The following is a 22,255-nucleotide window of genomic DNA, read 5'->3' as shown; positions in this document are numbered from 1 at the left end:
ACACATGGCACTGGGCTCCCCGAGGCTCTCTCCTCCTCTTGCCCCGCCGTCAGCTGGCAGCACGGAGTCATCCTGTTAAAGCAGAAAGCAGATAATGTTACTCTTCTCTCCAGAATTCCCAGTGTATTCAGTGACATCAATGATGTTCACTTTCTTAGATATTGATAATGACATTCCGTTTCTATTTAAAAATCTCTTGGAGGTATGTGTTGAAGATTTTATGAATGAAATGATAGAATGTCTGGAATTTGCCTTAAAAAATACAGTTTGGGGGAGAGTGCAGGGTATAAATGAAACAAGATTGGCCAAACTTTATCATTGTACACTCTTCTTCACCATCTTATACTCTTCTTTCTACTTTTGTGTATGTTTAAAATTTTCCATAATGAAAAGTTGAGAAGTAAACAAAGAGAAGCCAAAGTCCTCACAATGGCTTATGAAGGCTGCAGGATCTGCCCTCCACACCCCTTATCTCTCTGCTCTCATCCCCTCTGCCTCACTTACTCTGCTGCAGCCACCTCAGCCTCCTCTCTGCTCCTCCAACTCCTAGGCACACTTCTGCCTCAGGGCCTTTGCACTGGCTGTTCCCTTAGATAGCCATATGGCTCCTTCCCTGGCCTCCTTCAGATCTTTGCTCATCTGTCAACTTCTGGGTGAGGCCCTGCTTGGCTGTCGTATCTAAAACTGAATCTCCCACACCCTTCTTCTGACACTTTTTGCTTTATTTTTTACATAGCACCTATCACCATTTGACATAGTATATATTTTTCTTAGTTATCTCATTTGGTGTCTGTCTTTCCACGCTAGAAGATGTACTCCATGAGGGAGCTCCCTCTTGCTCACTGCTGTATCCCCAGCATATAGACCTTGCCTGGTACCTAATAGGACTCAGTGATTACTGGTTGAATGAATGGATGAAATAAGATAATTAAGTGGTAAAGGAGTGAACTGAGGCTTTAAAGGGGATGGTGTAGGAGTAGGGATGGGGCAAAGACTACTGTGGGCCAAAGGGGTTTGCAGTTGGAGGAAGCTAGTGACACAGGGCTGCCATCCTGTGCCATCTCAGGAGACTGTCGCTGTGATCGTGTCACAGCCCCCTGTGATCGTGCAGCACAGTGGCTCTGAGCATCCCTACTAAATGACTGGAACCCAGACTCCCATCAGCTCAGAGCCAGGGGGCTGGTACTGCAGGTGGGGTCACCAAGGAAGCAAGGGCAGGCAGATCCTGGGATTCACAGAATTAACATTTTCTGAGGAGTTACTAAGTGCCAGGCCCTGGCTCCACTCGAGAGCCACAGAGATGCAAAGACATGGCCCCTGCCCTCAAGGAGTTCACTGTCCTGCTAGAGGGAAGGCAGCCGTGGCAGTAGGGCCGAGAGCTCCTCTAGGTGGTGGGTGTCCAGTGGGCTTTTCTTCCTGGCCACCACGAAGCTCCCTTGCTGCAGACCACAGGGTGTTTGGCTCCTGGGCAGGCCTGTTCTTGGCCCCAGGGGAGGGTACCTCAGCCTCAGTCTCCCTCTCTTGGCTGAGGCTCTCTGAGGCCACCCTGAGCCCCCTCTTATGTTCTCCCCGCACAGCTGGCTGAGGCCCTGGACCTGTTTGAGAGGCAGATGCTGAAGGAAGAGCGACTCCAGCCCCTTGAGTGCAACTACACAGTGCTGATCGGGGGCTGCGGGCGGGCCGGCTACCTGAAGAAGGCCTTCAAGCTCTACAATGACGTGAGTGTGGGGCGCAGGGGCGAGGCTCCAAAGAGCATGGGCTTTGGCACAAAAAAGAGCTGGGTGCAGATCCTGAAGTGTCACCTGCTAATGCATTACCCTGGGCAGGCGATTTAACCTCTCCGGCCTCAGTATCATCATCTGTGAAACGTCGCTGATTGTGGGTAATTACACGAGATGATGTGGCAAGTCCTCCAGCACCTGCGTGGCCCCACCCGTCCCCGTCCCTTTCCATGCTGCCCCAGTTTGTTCATGTTCCTTTTCTCTCACCCCCATCCTTGCCCTGTTCGTTTTCAGATGAGGAAACTGAGGCCTGGAGAGATGAAGGCCATGTCCAAGGTTACCCCTCTCCAGAGTGCTGGTGCTGGGATTCGAGCCCCAAATGGCCTGACTCTAAGAGCAGGGCTCTTTATACTCTTCCGTCGCCTGCGCCCGGTCTGGTGGCCGTTCTCTGGGAAACAGAGAGCGCTTGGCTTTATCAGGGAGCTGCTCAGTCACTTTGATCAGAGCTTGATAAGCACAGTGTCGACCCCACCCCAGGGTTTGTGACTCAGCAGAGCCAGGGGGCCCCTGAGATGTGCTGCAGTAACATGCTCCCGGCTGCTGCTCGTCCGGGGGCCACTCTCCTACCCGACCCTTGCAACAGCCTTTCAAGGTGACAGTATCATCCCCATTTTTCCAGTGACGAACTAACTTGCCCAGGACCCCTCAATAAACACTGGAGCTGGGGTTTGATTGCCCTCTCCCACCCTTTCCCAGACCAGATCCACCCCATGGCCCCTTAACAGTCAGGGCGACCTGGTCCACCAGAGGGTGGGAGCATTGGGAGGACCCTGCTGCAGAGCACCTCAGGCTCGGGATGGGCTGAAAAGCACCTGGGGGAGGATGGTTTCTTGTTTGGTGCATCTGAGGTGCAGGGTCAATTTTCAGAGTTCCTCTGGCTGAGTCAGGTTAATGTCACTCAGCTCTGCCTTAGCACAGACCCCACGTCTTAGGCATGTCGAATGTGGTAACAGAGTCCTCTCTAGCTTCCTCTCAAGGTGGCTGTCACCTGTGCACTCAGCTGATTCCAGAGCCACCTCTAAGTTTCTCCCCATCTCTACAGATGAAAAAGCGGGACCTGGAGCCCTCAGATGCCACCTATACAGCCCTGTTCAATGTATGCGCTGAGTCCCCCTGGAAGGACTCTGCTCTGCAGAGCGCCCTGAAGCTCCGGCAGCAGCTCCAGGCCAGAAACTTTCAGCTCAACTTGAAAACGTACCACGCTCTGCTGAAGATGGCTGCCATGTGCGCAGACCTCAAGATGTGCCTCGATGTGTTCAAGGTGGGGGTGGCTCTTCCTTCCTGCCAGTCCCATGTAACAGGTGTGAGGCTGCGGCTGTCTGTGTCACTCATGTAGGAAGGTTCAGGGGCCAATGAGACAGGCCACGTGCTGGGCTCTGGGGTTCACAGATGACTCCCACGAGACCCTGCTCTCAGTGGCCTTAGTCTGATGGACAGAGAGGCCCGCAACCCCATGAGGGTGGTGAGTTGTGTATGCTTCTGTGTGCCGTGTCCCTCTGTGTGGGACTTGTTGGTGCCCTGGAGGCGGGCGGGCTTCATAGCACTCAAGATGAGTCAGTGCTCACCGGGGAGGGCCTTCTGCTTAGAACGAGCAGTGGGAGCAGAAGTCCAGGTGCCCAGGGAGCTGTGGAGTCTGGCCGGTTGGTGTGTCAGGTTCCAGGGAAACAGGCGAGTGGAGGCGTCGGAGTGCAGTTGGCCCCAACTGCATTAGGCCTTTGGTCTGTAGCCTCTTCTATTCCCCAGCTGCCCAGTAGAAGGGTTTTATTCCCAGTTCACAGAGAAGGAGATCAGGAGGGGGTTTGAGCAGGAAGGACCCCAAGTGGGTAGTGGTTCTGCTTTCTCAGGTTGCAAGGAGGCAAGACAGACACGAGTTAACACCTAAAGGAAGGCTTATGGGAAGCAGGCAGGGCTCCAGGTGCCCACAACCAAACCTCAGGAGAACCAGGGCAGTGTCAGGGCTCAGCTAACCCTTGGCAGCCCTGTCCTTCTGCTCGTCCCTCAGGCCCTGCACATGCAGCTCACTCTCTGCTCTTATGTTCTACCCACTGTGACTCGACTACTTTCTGTCTCGCTCCTTCCATCACTGACCGACGCCCTTCCTCACTGCACGTAGTGAGTTCCCACCTGCCCGTCCCAGGAGAGAGGGCCTGATAGGCTGTCCATGCACCACGGGGTGCACAGCAGCCTTTGGCCAGTCCCTGGGTTGGCTGCCTTGGGCTGCCCTGCCCTGCTGGAGAGGCAGGATCACCAGGTCTCGAGCCTGCAGACCTCCTTGTGAATGACGAATCCCCCCAGGGTTTGAGGCAGGTACCTGAAGCTTCCGGAATGGGGCAGCGTGGCTCATAGGCCTCTGACCTGACCTGTCCAGAGGTGTCAGATTGGTATTTTAGGCAGGTCAGTCTGGCTGGTGAGGGAGAGGGACCAGTTAAGAGACAGCTGTGATTGTCCAGGAAGAGAGCACAGACTAAAAAGCCTCACTGAGGTAGAAGAGTTGGTGACAGAGCGGGAGGCGGGAGAGCGGCAGTTGTGGGGGTGAGAAGGAGGAGACTCTGAGGTGCTGAGAGGTGGAAGGAGCATCTCAAGAAGGCAGTGGCCAACCCTGACACGCCCGAGAGAGGCCAGTGGTAACTACTTGCCATGTGCAGGCAGCACGCCATCTTGTGGGGTCGTTCCAAGGATCCTGTAAGGCAGGTCCTGCCTGTGACCCACTGCACAGAGGAGGACGGTGAGAGCAGGGAGCTGAACGCCTTGCCCACTCTCACGGCTGGCCAGTGGTGAAACTGGGACTTGAAGCCAGCTCTGTGTAATTCCAAAGCCTTGAGGACAGGGGCTTAAAGTGACCACTGGGGTGGTCTTTGCAGAGGGGCTGCACAGAAGCGATAGTAGCAGAGCCAGGAAGAGAGGCCTGGGAAAGAGAGGAGGAGGAAGTGCAGGCAGCAGTTGGACATCTCTGCTCGGGAGCTGGTTCTGATCCAGCCCCAGAGCCAGAGTGAGGCCCCACCTCTTAAATGTGCACCAACCTGGGACTGCCCCGGGAGTGTCTGCCCTGAGTCAGACTTGTCGGGCCGGGCCTAGGCTTGGTGGCAGGTTCTCAGTGGGACCTCCTCATTCCTTTCTCCAGGAAATTGTTCACAAAGGGCATGCGGTCACAGAGGAGACCTTCAGCTTCCTGCTCATGGGCTGCATCCAGGACAAGAAGACGGGCTTCCGATACGCCCTGCAGGTCTGTCCCTCCCAGCTCTGCCTTCCTGCCCCTCCTGCTTCCCCCATGCACCTGTGTCAGGTGGAAATGGTGATCCTGTGTGGATTTCTTGAGCACCTGCTCCTGCCCTGTGCTGGGTGTTTTTATTTTTGCGATCTTTTGGCCTTCCCAGAGGACACTGCTTCCCCGTTATACAGATGGCAGGAAGAGAAGCCCCACGGAGGTGGCGTGGTTGCCCTTCAAGTGAGGACACAGCCCGCCCACACTCTCCCACTCTGCTGGGGGACCTTCTGTGCAGTCAGCCCAGATCTGCTAAGCTTATGGTCCCTGAATGCCTGCAGTGCACCCACCCGGGGTGCTCACAGCCCATCCCGCGCAGCACCCGCCTCAGCATCTCTGCAGGTGGGACCCAGGAGTCTGCATTTGGTCCTGAGAATTTCTCAGGGACATCAGAGTTGAGACACGCTGCTCTAATCCCACCTCAGACCAGAGCTGACCCCCCCTTTTCAAGAGGGGAGGTAGTATTAGCAGTGGTGCCATGGCTGCTTTCCTAGCTTCTCAGAGTTGGGAAGGACTGTAGCCCCCTTGGAACCCTCCAGCTTAAGGTGGAGCCCACAGACCAGCAGCAGCAGCGTCACTTGGGAGCTTGTCAGAAATGCAGGGTCTCAGCCCCACCTAGGTCTACTGTGTCCAGATCTGCATCTCAACAAGATCCCCAGGCAGTTGGTCTGCACAGAGTTTGAGCCCCAGTCATCTGGGACAGCCCTGGACCAAATATTGCCTCCCCGCTGTAGACTCTCCGGAAGCAGTGGCCGCTGGCCGTCTTCTGGCTGCTTTTTAGTGAAAATCAGCCAAGATCTAGTTCCTACCACTCATTGGCCTAGATCTGTTCTAGTTAGAAACGGTCTATAATACTAACAGCCACTTTGTGTTGCGCACTCATTAAACTGCTCAAGCTTGGCAGCAGTAGCCCCATTTTACAGATGAGGAAACTGAGGCTCACAGAGGTTAAGTAAGTGTCTGAGGTCTCACAGCCGCTAAATGGCAGAGCTGGGATTTGAACCGGGGTCCATATGACTCTAGAGCCTGAATCCCTGCTGCCACGGGATAGTGTCTGTGTCCCTGCTAAACCTCAGTTCTGTCAACATTCCCCATGGTGGTTGCTGCCAAGACCCTTGCTCTCAAGACCCCGTCCAGTGGGCAGCAGTCCTCTCGCCAAATGACCCACCCCCGCCTCGTCTGCACGCTCGTGCCTCATGAGGGCAGGAAGTCAGATGTGCGCTCTTAGCCCCACTGTGTGTGGCCTCCCATCAAGCCCGCAGACAGGAGCAAGCGAGACCAGTGAGCCCGTGCAGCATCTTAGGAATGGCGTGGTCTTGGTATCAGAGCAACCCAGGCATGATCAGAGTGGGCGGGTCACCTGTGCTTCCTTGGGGAGGGACGGCCAGAGAGGCTAGGTTCTGGAAGAGTCTAGGCTGACTTAAGGTTTGGATTGCATGCTTCTTTGAGAGCACGGAGTGGGCTCGGGTGGAGCAGGATTCAGCCAGGCAGAGCATGGTGCTGGAGCACACACTGAGTGTGCTAGACACCACGCTGTGTGGTGAAGAGGATCTCATCTCTTGAGGAAACAGGGCTGCCTGACCCCAGCTTCGAACTCCCCAGGGGAGTACAGAGAAGATGGGCAGAGACCCAGGGCAAAGCTTGTTCCCTGGTACAGGGGCCCTGCGAGAGGGCAGAACAGTTTTAGGGTGAGCTAGAGAGAGGAAAGGAGTGGCACCCCTGTGAAGTGTCCCAGAGTTCCAGATTCTTGGGATTCTTAGTTGCCCAGAGCCAGGTGTTGGGTTAGACACTCTCCGGGTCCTTCTCGTGCCCTTCGTGTTTGCTGGCTGATCGCTGACTCCCGGAGCCTGCTCCCTGAGAGAGAGCACGGAGCTGAGGCTTGTCTTTCCCCCGCAGGTGTGGAGGCAGATGCTGAGTCTGGGGCTCCAGCCAAGCCGGCACGGCTACAACCTGCTGTTGGGGGCAGCTCGGGACTGTAGCCTGGGGGACCCAGAGGTGGCCTCAGCACTGCTTCTGAGGCCCAGGGAGGAGACGGTCCTGCTCCAGACTCCGGCAGGTGGGCGGCGGGCGAGGAGGAGAGCCTGGGCCAGGGCGAGCGACAGTGTGTCAGCCAGGCTGCATGTGGAGGCCCTGGAGAGGCAGCTGTTTCTGGAACCTTTTCAGGCTCTTGAGGGGCCTCCACAGCCTCAGGAGGCCAGGGTCCCCAGCAAGGTCCAGCCTGAGGTAGAAACCAAGGTGGAGCCTGACCACACAGTGGCCCTTGCCTCCGTGACCCCGGAGCCACCTTCCTGGAGGCTGGAGGCCAACCTCCTGACCCCGGGGACAGTCCCCCCAAATGTGGTCTCCTTTGGGACTGTGACCACCTCAGCCGACAGACTGGCCTTGATGGGGGGCATGGAGGGCTTCCTGGGCAAGATGGCAGAGCATGGGCTCCAGCCCGACATCAAAACCCTCACGCTGTTGGCTGAGGTGGTGGAGCCCGGGAGCCCCGCAGAGTCCTCACTGCTGACCGTCCTGGACACGCACCAGGTGGAGGCTGACGTGACGTTCTTCAACACGCTGATTAGGAAGAAGAGCAAGCTGGGCGATCTGGAGGGGGCGAAGGTGAGGGGCACAGAGGCAGGCATGGGGCTGTCGACTGGGCCCCCTCCTTACCCTTCCCTCCTCTGACCCCTCCGACTGCGGGACCTGGCTCCCCTGCCACGTCTGTCATCCATTCCCACAGCCGGTGGGCAGGCTGTGCGGAGCCCTTGTCTGGGCCTGGGCTTGAGTGAAAAGCTGGTAATCGAGCGTGACCTAGCCAGCTGACTCTCCGCCCTCCTCAAGGAGCTCACAGATTGGTGGGAGGCAAACACCAAACATACCCTCACTGACGGGCATGAGGCGTACAGGGGGCTGTGGGGACACGTGCCTCAAGAGGTGGGTAGCTCATAATGATGCCTGAGTGTCCCACGTTTCAGCCACCGCCCCCCTCCACTGACATCGCACTTACCTGGTGCCAGACGCTGTGCTGAGAGCTTCACATCTCTTTTTTTACTGACCACACGTGGAGGCTTCCCTGGTTCACAGATGGAGACACGGGCCTTCATGGGATTTTGTCCCTTCATTCCACGTTTCCCTAGGATGCCTTTTTTGCCAGAAGTGCTGACCTGGGCACTCGTGAGCATCGGATGACAGAGACACAGCCTCTGCCATCAGCCCACAGTGCAGATCACACCTTTCTCTAGACAAGCCAGACGTGCGAGAGCCCCTCCCTGAGCCAGCCAGGCTGAGCAGGCATCCTCTTCCTCACCCCTGGCCTGGGGCTCCCTCAGCCAGCACTTCCCACGCTTGTCGGTGTTGTCGTCTGCCCTGGACAGCAGGACTGCCAGCCCCCAGGGACCCTGGTGCTCCATCGATGTTGAAGGCCTGAGTGCAGGGATGGACGGCCAGCAGAGGAGCGGGGAGGCACGGGAATGTGAAGGGCATTCAGGGAGAAGGGATGGCATGTTGGAGACAGGCAGGCTGGGAGGCAGGGTGTACTTGCAGAGAGCTGAATTTTGGGGAGCTGGGCCCTGAGAGATGGCTGGACGGGTCATGGGACCCTTGAAAGCTGGACTGAGGCCAGCGCCCAATGTGGTCAGCAGAGGGAGCCAGGAGGCCTCTGAGCAGAGCTGTGCCCCAGGGTGTCCAGTGTCCAGCCACGGGCTTCCCAGAGAAGGCTCTCACCAGGGCTGGTGGGTTACAGCTTACTGTGATGCCATGTCTGTCCCCACAGGCGCTACTGCCAGTCCTGGCGAAGAGGGGAATTGTCCCCAACCTGCAGACATTCTGCAATCTGGCTATTGGGTGCCGCAGGCCACGGGACGGTCTGCAGCTGCTCGCAGACATGAAGGTGAGCGGGCCCAGAGCTGGACAGGACCTGTGGTGCTCAGGAGCTCTCTGGGGTAATCAAGAAGAAAGCTAGATGGAGGGAGGAGGGGGCCTCCTGAATCCCCCAGGCCTCTGCACCCAGACAGGATAAACTGTGCGTGGGGCAGGAAGAGTGGGGTTGCTCTGGCTTCAAGTGTAGAATGGTCATTGGCCCAATTTGGGAGAAAGACCCTGGTGAGCTGCTGCAGGAATGGCCGTTGAAAGTAAGGGGTGTTATGATCTTGAAGGTGGTGGCAGTGGGGTGAAATTGAGGGGTGGGGACAGGTCTTGGCCCCAGCGCTCTGAATGGATGGAGGATATTACTGGAGCAGGGATGTGTCAGAATTCTTGGGGGACGGGGGGGTGCAGTAAACCACAGCCCAGAGCCAAGGAGGTCATCTCCTGCGCATGGTTTACTGCCTGAGTCCATTGATCTCCAAGAGCAACACTTTCTCTCCAAGCTCTTCGGGGCTGAGAGGGTAGGGTCCTCTACAGGGTGGGATGGACCCACAGGGCAGGGCACCTGTGTTCTCCTTTTGGAGAGAGGAGTGCAGCCCATTGTTGCTACAAGGTTCTGCCCTTCTTGTCCCTGGTCGCTGGTCTGCAGAGCAGACCTGACTGGCAGGGTAACTGCCCAAGCCGGACGTGCCACAGCAGGCTGCTTTGTCCCAACAATCACCATCATCTCACTGATTATGTCTGTGATGTTTCAGAAATCCCAGATGATCCCCAACACCCACATCTACAGCACCCTCATCAATGCGGCCCTCAAGCAGCTGGACTACACCTATCTCATCAACATCCTGAAGGACATGAGGCGGAACAGCGTCCCGGTGAATGAAGTGGTCATCCGCCAGCTGGAGTTCGCAGCCCAGTACCCGCCCACCTTTGACCGGGTATGTGCGCCCAGCTCTAATGTGCCCATTGTCTCCTTAACCAGCGCCACCCCCACCCCTGGTTCTGGCCTCTGGGATTGGCCTTCCCTTGCTCTAAACTGTCAGTAGCTTCCCTTAGGAGAAATCCCGAACTCCTTAGACCACAGCACGCGAGTTCCTGTCCACGTGCCTCATTTCATCTCAGGCCACTCTTCCCTTTGTTGATGCTGTCGGTCCCACTGGCCTTCCATCATTTCTAAAGACACCACCAGCCTCTTTCCTGCCTCGGGGTTTTTGTATTCCTTCTGCCTTGACTAGGCTTCCCCTGCTTTTCACGTACATGGCTCCTTCTCCTCCTGCAGGCTCTTTCTCAGAGATGCCCCTCTGGCTGCCTTGCTTCCTGTTAACATACAGCACTATTCCCTGTCACCGTGTTTCACAGCCTGTAATCCATGTGTGACTCGCCCTCACGAAACCATAAGCCCCTAGAGGTGGAGACCGTCTGCCTTGCTCACCTGGGTCCCCGGGGCCTGTCCAATGCCTGGTGCCCAATACAGACTGTTGTTTGTTGAGTGAATGGGGATGGCAGTAGGGCGGTGATGGAGTGTTTTGTAATGGCCTTCTTTCCCTGCTGTTCTGAGGATATCAGGCTCTGGGGGTTCGGTTTTTAGGTCCACTGAGTCAGACCCTGTGCTGACTGCTCCAGCTGTGACCTGGAGGAGCACAATCCCAGTGAGGAGGGAGACAAGTTGGCAAGGACACACCGAGCCGTGGGAGCTTGGGGTCAGGGACGTCTGTGCTGGCGCGACGCTCGAGTGCCATTTTGAAGGCTTAGTAAGAATTAGTGAGACGGCAGTGGAGAGTGTGTCAGGCAGAGGGCATATAGCTGGGCATGTTTGGACAGTTGGTTGTTAGTCTTGTCTTATTGATTCTTCAGAGTACTTTATATATTCTGGATACTAGTCTTTTGTTCTGTTACAAATATCTTCTGGTTACTGGACTGCCTCTTCACTCTGTAGTGTAGGGCCCACTAGGTGTCTTCTCAGGTTCAATCAACAGTCACCAGACTACCACAGGCCTAACGCTTATTGAATTCAAATCCTACATCCATACTCCCTTATGACAGTGGACTGACTTCTATTTGTGATTGTCAAGTTTTTGCTTTACGTACTTTCAGGCTATCTTAGGTACACGTAAGTTTAGAATTGTTAAATCTTTTGAATTAGCCTTTTTATCATCATGTGGTAGCAGTCTGTATCCCCAATACTTTGTTTTTTCTTTGTATTCCTCTACTAGCCTTCTTTTGGTATCTGCCTGGTACATCTTGTTTCCTCCTTTTCTCCCCCCTCTCCACAGAGGCCACTGTCTCAGTGCTGGGGATGGTCAGAGAGGCAGTGGCTGTGCCAGCGAGGGGCAGATGCTCAGCAGACTGTGGAGGCAGGGTTGGGGGCACCCAACGATTCTAGCTTGTGGAGCTGGGGTGACATCCCTGGGTACAGGAGCAGAGCAGCAGGTATGCAGGAAGGATTGTTAGCCCATGGAACAGCAACTTTGTTTCTCCCCAGTAAGATACTCCTATTAAACAGCCTTTCTGCCCTCTCCCCTTAACCACCTGGAAGCAAGAACAGCTTCCCTGGGGCCTGAGCCAGCTGCTGTGGTCTGGGCTTAGCTGTAGGTAGCATGTGGTGATTCTAATCGTGGCTCCTCGGAACCCTGAACCCCATGCTCTTCCAATTACAGTACAAAGGGAAAAACACCTACTTAGAGAAGATCGATGGCTTCCGAGCTTATTATAAGCAGTGGCTGAAAGTGATGCCAGCAGAGGAAACCCCCCACCCATGGCAAAAGTTCCGGACCAAGCCCAAGGGGGACCAGGACACCGTCCCCAAAGCTGACATGGACAGAGGCCCTGGGGGCAAGTGATGGGGAGGCCCCCGGGGACCCCCAGCAGAGCTGGAACAATGTGCATGGCCTTCACAGTGCTTTGTGGAAGCCCCAGGAGTCCCTTTCATATTAAAGACACGTGAACATCTGGTGTAGCCTCAAGCATGAGAGAAAGGTCTGGCCCAGAGTAAGCATCTTGCAGGCGTTGGTATGAGGACAAGCTGGGCCCAGGGTGCTGACAAGTTCACAGCAGGTCCAGGAGCAGCTTGGGCCACCTTGGCATGTCATTTCAGGCCGTCCTCGCCTGAGAGGTTGTCACCTCCATCACTGATGAGGAAAGTGAACTCGCTCACGGTCATGCATCACCTACGAAGTGGAGTCAGGATCCAGTCCGAAAGGCAACTGGTCTCCAGGGCCAGGTGCTCTCCCAGGGTCCCACAGACTGCTGGCTCTGTGAAAGAACGAACGCAGGGCCTGAAAGGTTTAAAAGTTTTATTTCTACAAATCACAGCTGATGAACCAAAGCCTTCGCATGTAGAGACCATGGCCCGACTAGGGCCTGGGGCACCACTCTGAGAAGAGCCGCTCCTGGGAAAGGGGGTGGCAGAAACCTGTGAAGTCCAAAGTCCAGGGTGGAGAGGGGTCAGGGCCCGAGGGCCTCAGCCAGAGCAGCCCCGGCAGCCGCAGTGTGTGCATTCGATGATCCGGCCCTGCAACAGAGGATGGCTGAGACACTGCGCCCCTGCCACATGCCACCCCTGCCCCCACAGTAACCCTCCCGCCAAGAAGGAGGGCAACAGGACATTCACTCCCTACAGGACACTCCTCAGAAGCACCTCCATGACAGTTCTGGATGGGGAAGATCAGGTTCCCTCATGAAGATGGAAACAGCTGCTGTTGACACTGAAGTTATATCTCTATGCACGTTTAATTTATGCAAATTCAACATACACGCGTGCCCCCAAAAAGGGGGGAAAATCTGTGTGAATGATTCTTGTTATTTACAAAGCAAGCATGTCATACCCTGCACCGAGCTGGAGGTGGGTCTGCCACTGCACAGGAGGCTCAGCGCCAGGGGCCTCAGGGCCTCCTCTGGGCTGGGGGACTTCCTAATGGGGGTACGGCGGGGAGAAGGGTGTGTACTTGAATCTGTATGGCAGCAGATCCCTCTTGTCCCCAGACCAGGTGTGGCCCGATGTCTGGCCAGGGACCTGCCCAGGGGACGGAAGACCCCAGAGCAGTGGTTTGTGTTTATTTTCCTTTTTCCTCTTTTTTAGAGGAGCAAGACCCTTATCTATGCAAACGAGATCTGATGGTGAAACCCAACTAAATCATCCCCATTTCGTAAGTGAGGAAAGGAATTCAATAACTTTCCCAAAGGTGGAGGTGAGAGTGGCCCCCAGACCTAAAAAACATGATTCCTGCCAAACTGCCCAGCACAGATTCCTGAACAGAGGGACTCCCGGGGGGGATGGCCAGCAGGACGTCCAAGGACAAAACCACATTCCAGCCATCAACCAGGCGTCAACCTGGTCAGAATTCTGAACTGAAAGAAACATCAAATTCAATTGTCAGACGTCACAGGGGTGGAGACATTACCACTTCCAGCTTGCTTTTGGGGACCCGGCAAATGCAGTTTGTCCCAAAATTGGTGTCTCGTGTCTGAATGCACCGCAGACAGCATAAGTTCTCATAACCCTGCTTTTTCCATTTTGCGATGAGGTTTTTATCTGCATAGCCCTCTTTAATACAATATTCATATAGTTCTGTCAAAAAGATGGGAAAGGGCATCAGACCATGGAGTAACAAAGCTTCCCTCACCCCCTGTCCACCACTACCCATCGTTAGCTAACATTGGCCCCTCTCCCTTTTTTAGTGGTAAGAAAAATCATGACACTTGCTGAGGTTGCAAGAATAAGAGCCATTACTTAAATTAATCCAAAAGCTACTCAACTTGGAAAGGCCAAGAGAGAATTTAGCCAATTACCTCTGCTTATGGCTTTCCGCTTGTAGAAGAGGTCAAAAATATAGCGGGTTTTCTGGTGGTGAATCCTGAAGATGGGCCACAGAGATTCCACTTTCCTCTTTCCCTCATGAGGTTCTGTTTCAGCTGGGGAGAAGAAGGTCTGTGTTTATTTTGTTTTGAGGGGTAGGGTTAATTTGCGCAGGATGTAGTGTTATTTTTTTGATAACTAGGGATAAAGAATAAATGTGACTTTATACCCACTAGGGTGGCTCTAAACAAAATGACAGACAATAACAAGTGTTGAGGATGTGGAGAAACTGGAATCCTCATACATTGCTAGTGGGAATGTAAAATGGTGCAGCTGCAGTGGAAAACAGTCTGGCAGTTCTTCAGGAAGTTAAACATAGAGTTATTAGATGACCTAGCAATTCTACTCCTAGGTACATACCCAAGAAAACTGAAAACCACACATGCACACAAAAACTTGTATATGAATGTTCACAGCAGCATTATTCACAATAGCCAAAAAGAAGAAACAACCCCAGAGTCCGTCAGCTGATGAATGGATAAACAAAATGTAACCTAATACAGTGATTATTATTCAGTCATAAAAAGGAATGAAGTAATGATACATGCTGCAACATGGCTGAACCTTGAAAACATTATGCCAAGTACAAGAAACTAGTCCTCAAAGCCCACCTATGATATGACTCTATGTCTACAGAGACAGAAAGGAGATGAGTGGTTGCCTAGAACTGGGAGACATGGGGGAAGTGGAGTGGGGAGGATGACTATTAAAGGGTATGGGGTTTCTTTTAGGGGTGATGAAATGTAAAATTGTGATGGTGGTTGGCCAACTTCCACAAATATACTAAACATCCCTTAGTTGAACACTTTAAAAGGGCAAATTTTATAGTATATGATTTATATCTCAATAGAGCTGTTATATTAAAAAGGATAAAGAAGAATAAACCACATGATTTAAACATGATTGTTTTAAATTAAAAATGTCTTTTTAATTAGATAAATTAGAAAACGAACATTTAAAAAAATCATTCAAAGATAATCTCTGTTAATACCCTGGTCTCGGGCCGGCCCCGTGGCTTAGTGGTTAAGTGCGTGCGCTCTGCTGCTGGCGGCCCGGGTTCGGATCCCGGCTGCGCACCGACACACTGCTTCTCTGGTCATGCTGAGGCCGTGTCCCACATACAGCAACTAGAAGAATGTGCAGCTATGACATACAACTATCTACTGGGGCTTTGGGGGGGAAAATAAATAAATAAAATCTTTAAAAAAAAAAAAATACCCTGGTCTCTATACTTCTAGATTTGTAATAGTTTCTCAAGATAATTCTGGGCCGGGGCTGGCCCAGTGGCGCAAGTGGTTAAGTGCGCGCACTCCGCTGCGGCGGCCTGGGGTTCGCCGGTTCGGATCCCAGTCGCACACCGACGCACTGCTTGGCAAGCCATGCTGTGGCGGCGTCCCGTATGAAGTGGAGGAAGATGGGCATGGATGTTAGCCCAGGGCCAGTCTTCCTCAGCAGAAAAAGAGGAGGACTGGCAGATTTTAGCACAGGGCTGATCTCCTCACAAAAAAAAAAAAAAGATAATTCTGGGCCCACAAGTGGCATCCTAATCATCTTTAAGGTACCTCTAATTTCATTTCCCAATCAAAGTCCTTTAGGGATAGGGAAGAGAAAAAAAAAAACTGGAGAAGTCTGAAAATTCTTAGCCCAGTGGATGCGCAGGAAATAACTGCTCCGTCAGCACATGCAGATCAAGGAGCGCTCACAGCTGCCCCAAGGCACCTCTTTCCCTTAGTAGTTACCAGTTGGTCTTTGTCTACCACCTCCTCTCAGTTTTTAGAGCAGAGAAGAAAGGCAGGGAGTGGTCAAGAAAACTGTACCTCCCTTTCTCCAATGTGGAGACCATTCTATCACCTAGGATTTCTAATTCAGCTCCACAAACAAAATTCTGTGCTCCCAGCAAAAGGCAGGCGTTGAGGACTCAGCAAGTGCACACTGCGTGCCTGCTAGGGGTGAGGCCCCGCTCTGGGTGCCCAAGATACAGCAGCGGGCAAGACAGAGAAGCCCCCAACCTGCATTCCAGGGGAGGGAAGCAGATCAGCACCTGGAGGTGAGTGGTAATGGCCACAGAAAAAGAAAACATGGAAGGGGATGGCGAGCGGGGAAAGGGGGGAGCTGCCATTTTATACAGGTGATCAAAGAAGGCACAAAGGAGACACCTGATAGGAGACCTTAAGAAATGAGGCCGGTGGGGTAGGATGGGGGTGGGCAAAGTGAGTGAAGGGGGTCAAAAGGTACAAACTTCCAGTTATAAGATGAATCAGTCCTGTAGATGTAATGTACAGCATGAGGACTATAGTTAACAATGCTGTATGGTGTGTCTGAAAGTTGCTAAGAGAGGAGATCTTAAAAGTTCTCATCACAAGAAAAAAAAATTCTAACTATGTGAGGTGATGGATCTTAACTAAACTTATTGTGGTAATCATTCTGCAATATATACGCATATCAAATCATGTTATACGCCTAATACAGTGTTTTATGTCAATTATATCTCAATTAAAAAAAGAAAAAGAAATGTGGGGTGAACATGCTTACAAGACAGAGCAAACAGCAATGCAAAGGCCCCAAGGCAGGGCTGTACCAGGGATCAAGGAGGAGCAGTGTGGTTAGTGGGTGGTGGGTGTGGTGGAGCACGAGAGAGCCAGGGCCAGAGTGTGTTGGCCCTGGAAGGCCAGGGAAGGACTTTCGTTTTGCTCTGATGAGTAGCAGAGTCACTGCAGGGTCCCGAGCAGATAGTGACATGATCTGACTTAAAACCCTCACCCCAGGGGCCGGCCCGGTGGCTTAGCGGTAAAGTGCGTGCGCTCCGCTACTGGCGGCCCAGGTTCGGATCCCGGGCGCACACCAACGCACCGCTTCTCCCGCCATGCTGAGGCCGCGTCCCACATACAGCAGCTAGCAGGATGTGCAACTATGACATACAACTATCTACTGGGGCTTTGGGGAGAAAAAGGAGAAGGACTGGCAATAGATGTTAGCTCAGAGCCAGTCTTCCTTAGCAAAAAGAGGAGGATTAGCACGGATGTTAGCTCAGGGCTGATCTCCCTCACAAAAAAAAAACCCTCACCCTGGCCGCCCTGTGGAGATGACTGGAGGGAAAGGAGGAGCAGAAGGCTACTGCAGTAATCCAGGTGAGAGGGGAGGGTGGCCTGGACCAGGTGGTGGGGGCATGGGATAAAAGGAGTCAGATTTTAGATGCATGAATTTTCTAAGATTTCACTATGGATAATTTCAAGTACACAGAAAAAAACAGTATATTGAATTCCCAAGTACTTATCACCCAGTTTCAACAATTACTAACATTCATTCACCTATTTTTATTTTATCTGGTTCTCCCCACTTTTGAGGGTGGAGGGCATTGGAGTATTTTAAAATGAATCTCAAGCATCACATTCATAAATACGTCTGTATCTATAATGTATTAAGGACTTTAATGCCAATATGCCACCTAACAAAATCAACCATTACTCCTTATTAGCATCCCATACTCAATCAGTGTTCAATTTTCACCAATTGCCTCAAAAAACACCTGTTGACAACTGGTGTGTCGGAATTAAGATCCAAACAACATCCAGACGTTGTATTTGGTTGATTTGTCTCAAGTCTTATTTATCTGTAACAATTTTCCCTCTCCATTCTGCCACCCTTTTTAGGAATCGGGATGTCTTGGATGCTTGCATAGGAAGAATGAAAGAAAGAGGAGAGTCAAGGACAGCCCCATGTTTTGTGGCCTGAGAAGGGAAGCAGCTGTGTATGTGTGTGGAGGGGGGGTGAGTGAGGATTCAGTTCTGCACATGTTAATTTTGAGGTGGCTTTAGATAACCAAATGAGGCCATCTAAGAAGCAGTTGGTATAGAGTGTTAGTGCTGAGTCAAGGCTGGAGAAGACACTTGGTCACCTGGGTGGAGAGTGTGGGAAGCCATATGACTGGATAAGACCACTGGGGCGGGGGGAGCTGGAGTTCCTTATGCTGCCATCCTGGAAGTGGAACCCCTCTCCCTGTGCTTTTGAGTCATTTCTCAATCTTTTAATCGTAGCATCACCTGCATTTTTTAAGTCTCTTTTTCGACCCATTGTCACAAGATCATGTGAACACTCTTGGATATCGTTTTGTACAGGTTCACACACAAAGTGGAAGGCAGCTTCCGACAGGTGATGCACAGTCCTGCTACTAGGAGGGTATGAAAAGAGGGCAGAGGTAGGGGGTATTGTGGCATAGATGAGACTTTGGTTTTTAGCCTCTTTGCTATTGCTAGAACTGCCCATAACATCAACACTTGGGCAACAATTCTCTTAAAGTGCTATTCTTAAAAAGTCTAATTAGGTGGCCAGCCCGGTGGCATAGTGGTTAAGTGTGTGCAATCCCTGTTGGCAGCCCAGGGTTCACAGGTTCGGATCCCGCGTGCACACCGACACACTGCTCTTCAAGCCATGCTGTGGCGGCGTCCCATATAAAGTAGAGGAAGATGGGCACGGACGTTAGCCCAGGGCCAGTCTTCCTCAGCAAAAAGAGGATTGGCATCGGATGTTAGCTTAGGGCTAACCTTCCTTACACACACACAAAAAGTCTAATTAAATGTTCATTATGCAAGTGTTGATTATGCTTGATTTTCAGTTATAAAAGCGAAGTTATTTACATGTCCTGGTTACAGTCCACAGAGATAGTGCCTTTATTTCTCAGTCACCCATAAAACCCCCTGCCACATATAATTCCCCCCATCTCTGCCCCTCAGTCCCTATAATCAGGCTCTTTTTGTTTGGGGACTTATAAGACACCAGTGGCTATACCAAAACTTGAGTAATGACCTAAGAGACACATAAAGAGCTGGGCAGTTGTGCTCAGCTAGGAAATACCAGGGACAAACTAAAAGAGAAAACAGGAATTTTCCTTCCTAAGATAACAGTGCCAATAACTTCAATAAGCGTGAGTTGTCCTGTAAATGGCCCTCAGATCAGGAGGACAGGCCTAGTAATGCCACTGGCTTTGGGCTTTTCTGTGCAAAGGCCACACAAGGGTCCTCTCTGGCCTAGGAGCATGGCCACAGATCCCACAGGCACAAACTAGCTGGAAGCTGGCAGCCTCGACCAGCCTGGGCAGGCTTTGTTTGGCTCCTCCCACAAATAATTTTAAGTTTCAATTTTTAATTAGAAGCGTTCACATAAAACAGGTGGATCTCTGGCTTCTCTCGGAAAAAAAGAATTCAGCAAATCTGGCAATGCTGAGCCTACATGCCACGTAAAATGGGCTCTAGGTGAGGAGCAGCTTCTGCCCCTCTCCAGAGCTCCCTGTTGTTTCCAACACAGAAGCCAAGCCGGGTACCACCTGCCATCCACTCAGTCTGCTTTCTTTATAGTGGCAGTGAGAGTAATGTGAAACCAAGTCTTAAACCTGTGTGTTTATCAAAAATGAGAAAGCAAAAAAATGCTGAAGGGTGAAATGGTTAAATAAAAATGGGAGAAAGAATACTTCTTTTTGGAGGTAAATAATATCACATACATCCTCAATACTCTCCCCAAAAAAGTCATTCCTTAAAAGAGGAAGTAGATTTATTTTCAAAAACTCACAAAATCTCTTCTGTTACAGCACTCTCCAAGGTCCTTTATTTTGAATAAAGATCTGTTTAGGGAAGAAATCTCTCAGCCCAAAATTACCTTGATTACGGCAAGTTCTGGGCATTTAATAGAAGTTATCTGAAACAATCAGTTTTGGAAAAAGGAGGCAAAGTAATTTAACACTGATTTAGTAATTATTGCTAGAGGTATGACCTCATAATAACAAGGATTGGATTAGTTACAAAAAAGCTTAAAAAAAAAGATCACTTTAAAAAACAATTCAGGGCCGGCCCCGTGGCTTGGTGGTTAAGTGCACGCGCTCCGATGCTGGCAGCCCGGGTTCAGATCCCGGGTGCGCACCGAGGCACCACTTCTCCGTTCATCCTGGGGCCGAGTCCCACATACAGCAACTGGAAGGATGTGCAGCTATGACATACAACTATCTACTGGGGCTTTGGGGGAAAAAAATAAATAAATAAAATCTTTAAAAAACAATTCAGTAAATAGTTACACTGTGATCATATAAGACCTACAGATGCTTGTGGCTTCAGATAAAATATCCAAAGACAGCACACTACATTGATCCACAATGTGCAGGATCACATAACATTTAGAGGGAAGTGAAGATGGTGCATTCTGGAAAACTGGAGGATGATGCAAAAACTAAGTGATGATGAAAACAGTGTCAGAGACCTACAAAAAAAATCTGAAAAAAAAAAGTTTCAGAAAATGCAAAAGTGAAAAAGAACAGGATTTTCCAAGTAAATATATATGGCATGATTTTGAATGTACATCTAACCAAAATAGTAAATAATTATTGGTAGACTATTTGATCTATATTCCCTAATGCTTTTATATTTAAGTTGGCCAAAAAACGTTTTTGAGGACTTTTTCATTAGTGTTATCTTATTTTCTGGCACTTATAACATTCCTATGAGTTAATAAAAACAAATAAAACATGTCAGTGTCAGGAGGCCACAGCGCTGCCACCTGTCTCTTCCCATTTATACTTGCATTTATGCCTGGCCCCTGGAGGCATCTAAGCTGTGACCCTTGGACACAGACCCCTCAGACAGGAACTCCCCCACTCACCTTCTCTCATCTTTTGATCTAACTCATCCAGTGTTGGCTCGATCAACTCCCAGCCATCTGGGGGAGCTTTCCGGCTTCTTTTGACTTTAGGCATTTTTCCTCACAAAATAATCTGCAAAGATCTGGGGGGAAAAATTAAATGAATTGGTATCTGAACCCCAGATCCCCAAAGGCCTTCACCAGCCAACATTTTGTACATTCACTTCCTTATATCTGTTTCCTCACCCGTAAAATGAGGATAATAGAACCTACCTTATAGGATCACTGTGAAGACTTAATTATAATTATATGTAACATGCCTGGCATTTAATGTATGCTTAAAACACATTTGCTGTTATTATTAGCTAACATTGAGAACACAGAACAAAGAATAAGACACAACCTCTGTCCCTGAGGTGATAGTCTAGCAAGAGGACAAAGTGAAAAGGCATTTACAACACAGTGTGAGGAGGACTATAATTGGGGAGCTGAGAGAATAAGTGTTTAAAAGAGGCTGTAAAGCCAAAGTACCTTAGGATCTGCTTCCCAGGAGTGTAATAGAAAGATCTTTGGTCTCTTCAGTTACAGGCTTAGGTTCTTGTCTAGCTCTACCAATTACTCTGTGACTCGGGGGAAGTCACTTTCCCTCTCTGGTCCTCAGTCTTGTCTGTAAAATGACGGCAGAAGATTAGCCAGATTGCCGAGGTCTCTTTTAAACCCAACAAACAGGCTACAAAAAGGCAAGTCATGTAAAGCCCATACAACAGGCCAGTCCAAATCCAAACAGCAAAGCATTTTTCAAACCACACAGCATTTCCAAGCTGGCAAAGAGAACTCAGGTTTTTTCTTATTTTGATTTATAGCAGACTCATCTCCCCCAAATTCATTCAGTCCCTCCCTTCTATAAGGTACCTGACAGTATACAAAGCCTCTCCCCCCCCCAATACACACACGTCCTTCTTTCATAAATTCTCCATAACAATCTTACAGATGAGGAATCAAACTCCAAGAGGTAAAGTCAGGGTCGCACAGCTGGGAACTGGCAGAGTCTGACTGATTGGGGGCGGGGGCGCCTCACTTCCACATCAGTGCACCAGTCTCCCCTGAGCTGAAGCTAGAGATCGATGGAATCTGGTCTCTGCCCCAGCGCGCACAGGCTGGTAGGAAAAAGACACGCGACCGACCAATTTCCTATGATCTAGGGAAAATTCGAGGGCCCTGGCCCAATCTGGGAGTCAGAGGAAGCCTCCGAGGAAAGGTAAGAGGCAGGAGGTAACTAGATCAAGAAGAAAGAGGTATAGGGCAATACAAGAGAGGGAACGCTCGAGAGAGGCGGCGAGTGGAAAGGCATTCAGAGGGAAGGAGGGAAGGCTCACAGAGAGGGCGACATCAGAAACGGGCTTACAAGAACAAGCAGTATTTACAAAACGTTCTCGGCAGAGAAAATAGTGTGGGGGAAACAACCTAGAAGAGAACCCCCAAACCTCCAGTGCCCTCGGCAGAACGGAGGAGGCGTCCTCTCGGGAACTCACTCCGACCTCCCGGTCCCTCTGGGCCGGTGCAGACCTCCGATCGCTGGCCCCTGCCGTTACCAAGGTACTCAAGAACAGAGGAAAAACACTCACCCCGGCCTCCGCCGCTATCAGTCGCCGCTTCTCATTCGGCAACTTCCGCCTCCCAGGCGATCTCTTCAGGATAAGGTCCTCGCGGAGCCCCGCCCAGCTCCGCGCGGAGATTGCGTCATCTTAGGTGTCCGCAGATCTGCGTGTATAGAATTCCAGAATCGCTCTTGCCTTTAGCCCTCACTTCCCGGGGGGTGGCCGGCACGCTCACACATCTCCCCGGGTGGGGAGACCAGGGGCGCTGTTGCCCGGCGGCGCCCGGGCG

The 22,255-nt window shown here is 51.5% G+C and overlaps 2 protein-coding genes across 5 annotated transcripts in view; one reads left to right on the top strand and one right to left on the bottom strand.

The window, feature by feature from the left end:
* The window catches only part of PTCD1 (pentatricopeptide repeat domain 1), a 44,530-nt gene extending 26,120 nt beyond the window's left edge, over positions 1–18,410 (top strand). For 3 of the 4 annotated variants that reach the window (XM_087417571.1, XM_087417569.1, XM_087417568.1), the window contains 7 exons: positions 1,578–1,718; positions 2,824–3,042; positions 4,903–5,004; positions 6,940–7,647; positions 8,801–8,917; positions 9,648–9,830; positions 11,550–14,650. In XM_087417571.1, coding sequence (XP_087273697.1) covers positions 1,578–1,718; positions 2,824–3,042; positions 4,903–5,004; positions 6,940–7,647; positions 8,801–8,917; positions 9,648–9,830; positions 11,550–11,732 — 1,653 coding nt within the window. In that variant the 3' untranslated portion in view covers positions 11,733–14,650. Of the gene's footprint in view, positions 1–1,577; positions 1,719–2,823; positions 3,043–4,902; positions 5,005–6,939; positions 7,648–8,800; positions 8,918–9,647; positions 9,831–11,549; positions 14,651–17,397 lie in introns of those variants that run through there. The other variant, XM_087417567.1, reaches the window with a different exon arrangement.
* BUD31 (BUD31 spliceosome associated protein) lies at positions 12,169–22,217 on the bottom strand. Its single transcript, XM_004440840.3, has 6 exons — positions 21,994–22,217; positions 20,900–21,035; positions 20,390–20,511; positions 13,681–13,803; positions 13,293–13,459; positions 12,169–12,403 (listed from the first exon to the last, which is right to left on the bottom strand). Exons 3-6 carry the CDS (start codon positions 20,481–20,483, stop codon positions 12,353–12,355), a joined length of 435 nt encoding a protein of 144 aa, XP_004440897.1. The 5' UTR covers positions 20,484–20,511; positions 20,900–21,035; positions 21,994–22,217; the 3' UTR covers positions 12,169–12,352.
* Positions 22,218–22,255: the final 38 nt, after the last annotated feature.

Source organism: Ceratotherium simum, chromosome 26 (assembly GCF_057802395.1).
Source record: "Ceratotherium simum simum isolate JZ-2026a chromosome 26, ASM5780239v1, whole genome shotgun sequence".
NCBI classification, from domain to species: Eukaryota; Metazoa; Chordata; class Mammalia; order Perissodactyla; family Rhinocerotidae; genus Ceratotherium; species Ceratotherium simum.
The sequence above is the reverse complement of the archived record's forward strand: the minus strand, read 5'-3'. Positions and strand labels throughout refer to the sequence as shown.